The sequence below is a fragment of the Chondrus crispus genome, genomic scaffold (genome assembly GCF_000350225.1).
Source record: "Chondrus crispus Stackhouse genomic scaffold, scaffold_118, whole genome shotgun sequence".
Taxonomy (NCBI): Eukaryota; Rhodophyta; class Florideophyceae; order Gigartinales; family Gigartinaceae; genus Chondrus; species Chondrus crispus.
In genome coordinates, this window is record NW_005178987.1 from 133207 (window position 1) to 143517 (window position 10311).

General features: G+C 49.0%; 3 protein-coding genes across 3 annotated transcripts; all 3 read left to right on the forward strand.

Annotated features, from left to right (window-relative positions):
• The first annotated feature begins 7449 nt into the window (after positions 1-7449).
• CHC_T00001911001 (hypothetical protein) lies at positions 7450-7890 on the forward strand. The gene has a single exon (XM_005712967.1). The coding sequence runs from the start codon at positions 7450-7452 to the stop codon at positions 7888-7890; it is 441 nt and encodes a 146-aa protein (XP_005713024.1).
• A 558-nt stretch (positions 7891-8448) lies between these two features.
• On the forward strand, positions 8449-8676 carry CHC_T00001912001 (hypothetical protein). Its single transcript, XM_005712968.1, has one exon. The coding sequence runs from the start codon at positions 8449-8451 to the stop codon at positions 8674-8676; it is 228 nt and encodes a 75-aa protein (XP_005713025.1).
• A 269-nt stretch (positions 8677-8945) lies between these two features.
• CHC_T00001913001 (hypothetical protein) lies at positions 8946-9227 on the forward strand. Its single transcript, XM_005712969.1, has one exon. It carries the CDS (start codon positions 8946-8948, stop codon positions 9225-9227), a length of 282 nt encoding a protein of 93 aa, XP_005713026.1.
• The last annotated feature ends 1084 nt before the right edge of the window (positions 9228-10311 follow it).

Below are 10311 nucleotides of genomic sequence, written 5' to 3' on the forward strand. Positions count from 1 at the left end.
CGAGATGTCAAAAGCACGGCGAAGAAGACTGACGTGCTGTCGTCCGCTCCGAGCAGAGGAGCTAAAACGCCGTGGGCAGGTCCAGAGTCGGGAGTGTGATCCCAAAGAAGTTTCAGCTCTCCTGCGAGAGGCGTTTTCCCAATTCAGGTGAATTGGAAACCCGCTTGTCCATCACTACAAAACAGGCCACTGAGAGGCTTCAAATCGCTACGCCGGAGAATTCCTCGCTTTGAACTCCACGTTTTGACCGCGCTCGTTCCACTATGAAGGTGAGTGTCAAGCTTGACAAGGGCATGATCGAAACTGTGTACGACGAGGAGAGCAAGAATTGCATCGTCTTTCAGGGGCGACTTTGAGTGACCTTCCAATTCTTGCTCTCCACGTCATGCACAATTTCGATCATGCCCTTCATGTATGCCTCTCCTCAAGAGAGTAAGATGTTCACTTGTTTCGCCCCTCGACGCCAGGATGTACGAGTTGCTCAGTGATGGTAGAGATACTGAGTTCGCGAACACACATACCTCGCAGGAGGCCGAGTACGTTGCATGCCAGAGTACCCATGTATTACTGATTTTGCCGTTGTTTTATCGCCAACCCCGTGATCTCATCCGGCCATTGTTATCGGCACTGCAATACCTGGCGTCTTCCGATTTAATCTGAAAGGACCATTGCAGACCCCCGTACAAAACACGCACGTTACCCGGACTGTCGTGATTCAAACACATTGAGTAGCTGTCAAGTGAGAGTTCGGGAGTCTACACAGCTCCATGCAGAGGGAACTTGCAGAAGGGTGGCTTGCTTTGACATATGAAGGAAGAAGGCGGTTGCTTGGAGTATTCTAAAGCTTGTAGCCACTTCACGGGCGAGCACGGACTATAGCGGCCAACGACGAAAGCTTCCGGGTTCTCTGTCCGACGGGCAACTTGACTCACTTCGAAGGCCAACAGAAGGAGTGAGCGAACGAGTGGGAGCGTCTCCGCGCTTGACGCGAAAGGGTCGGCGAAAACGCAAGGGAAACTCGCGCTTCAGCCCAAAATAGGCATGCCTCGAGGCCCGAGCCTCTGCCTGTACTGATTCGGACATACTGGCAGTCTTCGCCAGCGCAGCTACCGTACAAATTATCATATAAGCGCGGCGACGCCTCAGTAAAGGCAGCCCTCAAGGATCATCGACCTCCGAGGCGCGTTGTCAGTACCAACTTGCCTTTCCCCTGCCTTCCGGTTGTGTCGTTCTGGCCCATCTCTTTTCGGCTCGGAGTTCCGCAAGTTGCCACAAGCTGTACCGCAGAGCGCAGGCAAGCAAAAGCCATCCCGAGGCATATGTACTCAATCTAAAAGAGACAACCGAGCTCAGTGATATCGTAAGTGACCTTGGGCGAGGTTAGGGTATCGTTCTGGAAGACATCGATACAGACTTTGCCGAAATAATACCAGGGATGGCACAATTACATGCTGCCTTTGGTTAGAACGGACATGAAGTAACGTTATTGCAGCAATAGGCTACAGTATGGAGAAGGTGTGCACGTGATTGCAGTAGCGGATCGAGAGTCACGTGCTTCTGGAACAGGACACACTCCGATAGCGAGCTACAAGGTTGAAGATATCGCTGCATCTCGTAGTCTTGGAGCCACCCACATCGTCAGCGTCATTCACATGTATCGCATAAAAATATCGACGATTGGTTTCCGAACAATCCTGATTGCAACTCGGTTTAAGTCTGTAGCAACGAGTCGCAGGGCGCCCTTGGATGATGGCAGTTTCAGGGGGTACATACAGAAAGTCTCTTCATAGAAGTGATGGAGTGGAGATAGTTGAGACGGAGAGGGGAATGGAAGAAGAAAACCACGGCGAAGAGGATGAGAAAGTAGGAGTATCACAGTTTAAGCACGATACACATGAAGTATATTTACATATTAATGACTCAAAAAACAGTTGCGACGCATTGGTAGTGCTGTGTGGTTCCGCGAGACTTTAAACGGTGTCTTTCCAATTTCCATACATCTGCTGTTCACTGAATCCGCCATAGTTTCGCCGAATTGTGGTCCATCTCTGACGGTGCAAGTTGTCGCGGAATTAGTGTTGATGTGTATCGAGGGTGCTCTCCTGACGATGGCCTCTGTTGATGATACCTTCTGTGCATATCACAGTGATTGTGGCAAGCGTGCTCAAGTACAACAGCAACAGCGATTGAAAGGCTGTAGGGAGACTGCCTATCTGCTGACTTATCTTTGTTATGTTTTTTGTATTATTGCTCCGAGCAACCTATTACTCTACAGTATTAGATCTTGGCGTATTGGCTGTTCCATGCAAATTTGTCATGGTGCTGTACTCTACTGTGAGGCGTAAGTACCATCTCTATTTTAAGTATAAATGTTGTCTCTGAATACGATGATGAATAAACTATGATGACGACCCACAATCGACACAGAAGAAGAGGAACTTGCAACCTCATACCATCTTTCATCTTCACTTTCAGCCAGCCCAGCCCATAACCCAAGTATTAACAACGTATTGGAGAACCGATTTTCCCGTCCAGTGGTGAGACATGAGGATTTGCAAAGATGCAGCGGTGACTTGACGCGCAGGAATCGTCCAATGGGAAATAGAATCATGCATTACCTTGGCAAATCGATGTTCAGTTAATATCTTTAGTTTTACTTTTTACAATATGTGCATGGACATGGGTAGAGGATTCCCAGTTATTTGTCCGGATTGTTGCTCAGCACCGACAGAACTTGCAAACACAAGCTCAGGAGGTCAGTGTATAGCATTACAGCACCAGGGACCACATCATCAGGTCCAAGCTCTTCAATAAGCATATAGGCTGTGCGGAAGAGAGATAACGCAAAGCATGCCGTGGAACAAAGCACTGTTAGTACATGATTCAGCAAGAGACGTGTTTCAACGGAGGTTCTCGAGGTATGACACAGAGAAGTGGCACAGAAAGAAGCTAATACAGGGTTAAAAAACTTACTGTCGTATAGAATAAATAGAGTAAACATAGTGCTCGTTGTGAAAAGGAAAGCGGTAGCAACTAAAGCAGTGCCTTCCCGGATGCACTCCATGGAACCATTTGCGATGGAGCACACGGCAACGAAAACGACGAGGGCGTATGTTGCGGCTGCCGAGTACGCAAAATCCCAACGGCTCACTGCCGCATACACAGTGAAACCAGCAAAAGCAATCGTCGAGGTTGCCAACGACTCGATGATGAGAAAGCCAAGTCCATTGTCTGCGTATGCGACGCAAATGCTTCCGAATAGGGTACTCTGGCACATCGTAAACGTGAAGAGGGGTACTACGTTGTTGCCAGAGACCCAAACATTCATAAGCAAATGAACCAGTGAAGCAAACGAGACAATGGCTGAGGCGATGATCATAAAGTGGTAGTACTTATCCATAAACGATCGGATCGGCTCGTAGTGCATGAAGAACGTACATATGCCCGTTGACACGAGGAACTGGAGTGAGAGCAGGGCGTAGATCTTTGAAAGAAAGTCCAGTCTGACTTTCGGCAAGGCGTCCGAAATGAAGATGGGGCCGCCTTGCTCCTCCAGGAACAGGGGGGAAATCTCCGAGAGGCACGGGAGCGAGCGGGTAGAAGGAGCGCCAAAGTCCATTGAGGCGTTGACAAAGCCGCGACCACGAGTCATCGGGTGCAAGGATTGGGGTGCGGCGAAAGGAGTGAGCTCTGGTTTGCTGGCGTTTAGCAAAGAGCGAGAGAGAAAGGGTACGACAAGGGGAGGGGAGAAGGTGAAGAAGGCGAGGGTTGGGGGCGAATGAGGTTGTGGAGGATGAGGGCAAGGGGACGGCAAGGGGAAGGTGGGCAGGAGAATGGAAGAGAATGAGAGCTCGTGGCTTTGAAGATATGGTATAGCGAAAGCAGGAGGCAACGCCGGCGGCCATCGAGGCGGAGCCAAGTGCAAAAAATTGGAATACGAGAGGACGATGAGTCCGGAGAGTAGGCCCGGTAGACAGGACCAGGTAAAGACATAGGTTGCATTTATGGCGAGTAGTTGATTGTCACCAAATTTATCCCAAGAGCAGTGTGAGGGGAGAGCGCACAGGCTTACATCGAGAGATGATGTTTGACTTGTTTCATATCTGCACGTCTACGATTTGGTGCGTCTCTGAGAGTTTTGGAATGAATGTGTGGATCACCGACAACAGAGGTCAAAGAAAATGCACATTGCGGGACAACATCGCTGTCTGTTAGTTTAGAGAGTTGCGTTAGAGTTTGACTGAAAATTGCGGTAGTCGAGGCATTGATAATCGCAACTGCCACTGCGAGTGTTGACAGGACACCAGCACTGTGCAAATGCCAGTGGAAACCCGAAAGTACCGATGGAAACGGGTTGATTCGGGTGGTGGGTCTGGCTCGCTGACCCATAGGGTAAGGTTCGCGACGAGATTGCAGAGATTGCGCCATTTCGTTGTATGAAGTCCATACTAAGAACGCATCCCCGCTGCAAAGTTGGCACATTCAACTGACCATAGAGATCAATGGGGAGGGATAGATCAGAGTTAGGCTCATCTACAATCGCTCACAGTGCCTTTCACTACACCACATGTACACGTGCGTATCGGGGTTGTGAGGGTGTTTTCGAGTACCTGCTCACACGACCAATAAGAGAATATGTGTATTGACTTTATGTGAATAAATGAAGTTCGTTGTACATAGTATTGTTATTTGCGCCTTCGTGTTATGCGGTGCTGCGCGTGGTCTCGATACTGTGATAAATATCTCTCGGGCAAGTTTCCAAAGCACAGTTCCATACGTGTTTCCAAACGCGTTTCCCAAAATCACGTTTCTCAAAACAAATCCCCAAGCAACATTTTGTAACGATCACACTTTTCCCAGCATGCTGTTGGTACGTTCGATGTCGTCCCTTACGCGTGGAAACTGCCCAGAAAAAGTCCTGTCTCTTTCACGCACACATAAGACAGATCACATTCTGTCAATTTTGTACCTCAATCTTTCTCTCAATCTCTCTCCGCTACTCATCCTCGGATGCCACCATTCATAGGGTCACGCGCCGGAATCCTTTCCCACAGCGTTCACAGCCCTTTGAATGCCTGGCTTGCTCACATTCGAAACCTCTCGGTTGCTTCTACAGCCATATATGAACATTCACTCTCCCCGTCATTAACCGCCTCGACAGAGACTGCTTCGTCCTTCCAATGCCGTGAGCATCTCACACGCAGTTGGGATTTTCCAGACGTGAAGCATTCTATGTATTCGAATCTCTACCTCGATTGGAGAACTATCGAGGTGGAGACGTGAAGACAGGGAGTAGTGGTTCTCTGTCTGGGTTGCCAGCCAACGCGATGAGAAGTTGCAAACACAGACTGAGGTGGTCTGTGTAGAGCGTGACGGCAGCAGGGACCACGTCATCTGGACCAAGCTCGTCAATGAGGAGGTAAGCTATGTGGCAAAGAGGAGCAAGAGAACAAAATAATGCAGCAGAAAGGGATGCATGGTTAGTACATATGCAACAAGACGAGCGAGACGCATTGGAATGTGTGATGTAACTGTGCAAAGAGAGGGAAATCGAAATCGCTGAAGCAGGGGCAAAAAACTTACTGTTGTACAGGACGAACAGACAAAAGAGGGTGCTGGTGAAGAGAATGAAGGCGAAAGAGGCTTCAGCAGATGGTTGGCCAGTGCGCTTCATGCCAAAGTTGATGAGGGAACACATGCCAGCGAACACGAGGAGAGTATATGCACCGCCCGCAGCAAAGGAAAAGTCCCAATGACTCACGGAAGTGTACATCGTAATGCCAGTCAACACAACGAGCGAAGTGACCAACGACTCGATGGCGAGAGTACCGAGTCCGCTCTCTGCGTACGTAACGCACACACTTCCGAAAAGGACACTCTGGCAAAACGTGAACGTGAACATGTAGATGAGTGCATCGTTCACAGAGACCATAAACCTTTGAAGCAAGTGGATCAGGGAGACAAAGGTGGCGATACTGGAGGCGCCAATAACGATCGGGTAGAATGTGTTGACAAAGGATGTAATGGGTCCGTAGTGCGTGAATAATGTACACATGCACGTGGCAATGAGGACCTGGACCGTGATGAGACCGTAGATCTTTGACAGGAACTCGAGTCTGATCTTCGGCAAGACATCCGAGACGACGATGATACCACCTTGCTCCTCTACGAGCAGAGGAGAGAGTACGGAGAGGTATGACATGGAGCGTGCGGAAGGAGCCTCAACGTAGAATGAGACTTGAGGGCAAGTGCGAGGTTGAGCCATTGTATGAAGTGGAAGCAGGGCTAAGTGAGCGTGAAGCGAAGATAGCCAAGAAGGGAGAACAGGTGAAAGGAACGAGCGGAGAAGGGAGAGAAGTTATGGGAGTGGAGGGAAAGGAGAAGGGGAGGTGAGGAATGGATGGGAGGCGGGGGAGTGCAGCATTTAAGTTGCAGTATGACCACGGAATTTGAGAAAGTCATTAGTCAGGGGAGGTGCAGCGCTGTGCGTTAAAATATGCGAAGTGAGCACGACGTTGATGGATGTTGAGTTAGGAGTTTAGGTGCTGTAGACGGGGTAGTATAGAGGGGTAGAACGTAGTTGATAGGAATAGAAGAGTAGAGCGCCGCCAAGAAAGTATACGTAATTGCAGCGACGAGAGAGAAAGAAGGCAACTATGCCCTGGAGAAGGTGCTGGACATGTTTTCATGTGTGCATTTTGTGGTATGCGTCTGTGAGAGTTTTAAATGTATATGGTGTGTTGACAACGACGGATGACCTTGATACACATGCTCGCTTCTCTGTTTCAGTTGATGGATGATGCATAGGTGCTGAAATGAAAAATCGGCCACCGTTTCCCACTGGTGCACTTGGGTGCACCACTGACAATCGCAGCAACCGCGACTTTTACTGACGGTGCGTGAGTGTACGTTCCAGTGGATACCGGGAGATACCCGGGGATGCTGGTGGCTGTCAGTGGATAGCACTGCGTAGCAGTGGATAGCAGTTGTGGATGTGGTCCGGTGGCCCGTCGGCCCAGATAGAGCAGGAGATTGAGACATTTCGACGTATGAAAACTACCCATAGTAGAGTTAATCATTGAGTTAGTCAAAGAGAGTTGGATCAGTTTTTGGGGTGCGTCTCGATTCTCTGAACTTTTTTCACTTCACCCGCTGTACACGTGTTAACGTGGGACCTCCGGAGTCATCGACCTCCGGAGTCATCATACAGCACAGTATACGTATATTAAATATCGTTTAATTCTCGGTTACTTCGAATATGGAATATTTGTGTATTATTGACTTTGAATAAATATATGAGGCCAGTTGGTTGTTTGCGCGTTGAGATCGCTTTTTGATTCCCGGTGATATTGATCTTGAGCGAAGCTTTTCTCGGACAGGTTTCCCCGTCCACTTTCCCATCCCTTTCCAAATCAGCAACCCCCACCTTAAGAGACTCTTACGTGCACCATGTCGTGGGTACTTTTGTTTTCTCCAATTGCCTTTGCGTATTGTCCCACACAGAGCATCTTCTTTTCCACGCTCACAGAAAACGAAACCACTGACATTCCAATTTGTCCCACTCCCCCCCCCCCCCGGCAGAACCAAACCTTGGCGCAATTTAGGAAAAATTGCCTGACTCACACTCCACTCCTCTCATTTATCGTCGCAGCCGTCCATGAAAAATTACTGTCCCCGTCATTCGCCTCCTCATCAAAAAATGCTTCGTCCTTCACTTGTTCTATCAACACACGTGCCATCGAGATCGGTTTCAAGACAAGCCGCACCACAAAAAGTATTATCAACAAGATAACGAAGACGATCAGCAGCAAGTACACACCCGCCACGCGCCCTTGTTCTGATATCAAGCCTGCGATTCCTTTTTCGATATTGTCCAAGAGAACGTTTTGATACTCTGCCACCTCCTCAATCTCTGTCAAAATTGCACTTGCATACAGCTCACGAATTCCTGAATTCATCGCTTGGTATGGTGAGTTCATTCCGACCTGGAATGTTGTCACCAATCCCCTGACCGTTTCATTTACGTCTCCTCTCTTGCCCCTCCACAAAAAAATTACCTTCTCCACTTGCTTTTGTTCCACAGTTTTCAGCTCCTCCACAAGCTCTTTGCATGACTTGCTTGAAAATGGCTTGTTGCACACCCATTCCATCGATGAATATATGAAACGCTCATGAATGTATTTGGCATGATCCATTGCAGCGTTATCTCGACTTTGGAAAAGAACTCTCCGAGCTCCGCCATCAGTCGCGTCAAGAAATAATTCTGCCCGCAGACGAAGATGGAAAAAGGCTTCTCCAAACGTGATGTTGTGGTCAACTCCGCCTCGGTGGTACCAAGACGACACTTCAATTAAGTTTGAGACATCGGTCTCTTCCGTCAAGTCTTCCTTTTCCTCGAGAAGGGAGCACGCGCTGACCATGAAATTTCTGGTTTGAGCACTCTTGGTCATGATTGGAGACACGCATATCCTATTTCCTGCTACTCTGCGAATGAGCCTCGCAACGCCGCGACTGGTACCTATCGGGTGCACCCCTTTGATGTTGTACGCATTCTCAGAGCTGGACACGGTGATCGGTTGTGTGAGCACAACAGCGGCGACCTCGACAACGAATAGGGCCAACGTAATTCCAACGACGACAAGGGAGGCAAGGGTCTGTTGTCGGGAAGTTATTTGACGTCTGCTATTTCCTTCTTGTCGATGTAGAGAGGACAGGTGCGACCAGATGTTGCGAAAGTGTGACAGCTCATCTACTAAGCACGCATATACGACGCTTATTGGGGAGAGTCGCCGTGCTCTTCGCGTTCGCATGAGAATGACTTGCACAATCTCGGAAACGACTGCAATGAGAAAAACAGAGAGGACACCGAGCAAAAACTCTTCGGTGGGACCAACAGAACGGCGGAGCACTCCGACGAGATGAACATCCTTTACCAGGAATTTGTCATGTCCAACAATGTAAATGCCGGCGAAGACATTTTCCGAGACATTGAGGAAGTTTGGCGGGGGGCTCGGAATACCAAACAGTACTTCCTTGCCATTGTCAACATAAATGCCGCCCATGGCGTATGGTTAAGAATAAGATTCACGTCAAATATCAAATATGTTTGTTTCAACACTGATAAGCGACGTGTGAAACGGCAGGGGTCTGGAGAGCGAGGATTGCCCGGAAGTGGAAAAATGGGAGCACTCGCTGAGCAATTTCCAAACAGCAAGATGAGTGTGTGAAAACGATCTATTGGGTGATTTCTCGCCCCTCACTGAGAAACATGAGGCTTCTACGGTGATCACGTCCGGAGAGTGAGGTAATGTTGCGGGGGACACGGCCGAAAGATGGGCAAAATGACTGCTAATACCCTTCGAAGGATATTAGCATCCGAAAGATGGCCAAATGACTGCTATATACCCTTCGAAGGGTACTATTTCTGAGAAAAATGTTGAGAAAGGAAGTAAAGCCTCCGTTACTTGCGCAGTGTATCACTTCTGAGAAGTACACGTGCAGTCTGCATGGGTGTTAGTTATGGTTGTGACGATGCCTCTCGTGTGGCGGAACTCTCCAAACAAGTACAGGGGGGGTCGCGCAATAGTGCCACTTTGAGTAGTGCTTCCCACACATTAGTGCTATGCAAAACGCCTTGGCACAGTTATCATACTTCCTACACGTGTTCATACACGTGTGCCCGCTGCATATGTCGCACAGCACGTAGCGCCGCATCACGCACAGCGGGCACGGGATCTGCTGCTTGACTTTGGCAGAGAACATCTGGGCGGGGCGCCGCAGGGGGGGGAGGGGTAGAGCGAGTGCAAGGGAGGAGAGAGCGGACAGGGGGAGAGGCAGGGACGTTCGCAGCTGTCGCCTATTGAGAGGTACAGTAGAATTCCGCTTCAAAGCCTGGCATCTCTGATCGCTCGCTTCAAACAGGACATGTCCTGTACCCATACACAACTGTATGTAAATGATTGTGTTTTGGCGCTTTCAGTATAGTGCCATTCACGCAATAGTGCCATATGTCGAGGTCTGTTCCGGTATAGCACTATTGCGTGGGAACCCCTGTACCGGTCTTACTAAGAAGCCAGGACAGCACAGTAAGGACGCTGCATATGTAAGTAATGATGCAATTTTCCAGGAAGGAACCTTTGGCCCATTTCAGTAAGTGTCCACATACAGTGGACCACACCCAATAGTGCTACCCTGTGACAAGGGCTTCTAATTGGCACTATTGGGAGGGTAGCACTATACCATATTGCACTTAGAGAAGACATTGGCTTCCCCTATTGGGGTACGAAGAAGTCATTTAAGATTGATTGCCTT

Bases quoted from the DNA above. Each gene is read 5' to 3' on its own strand.
- CHC_T00001911001 (XM_005712967.1), top strand. From the start codon at position 7,450: ATGTCGTGGGTACTTTTGTTTTCTCCAATTGCCTTTGCGTATTGTCCC.
- CHC_T00001912001 (XM_005712968.1), top strand. From the start codon at position 8,449: ATGATTGGAGACACGCATATCCTATTTCCTGCTACTCTGCGAATGAGC.
- CHC_T00001913001 (XM_005712969.1), top strand. From the start codon at position 8,946: ATGTCCAACAATGTAAATGCCGGCGAAGACATTTTCCGAGACATTGAG.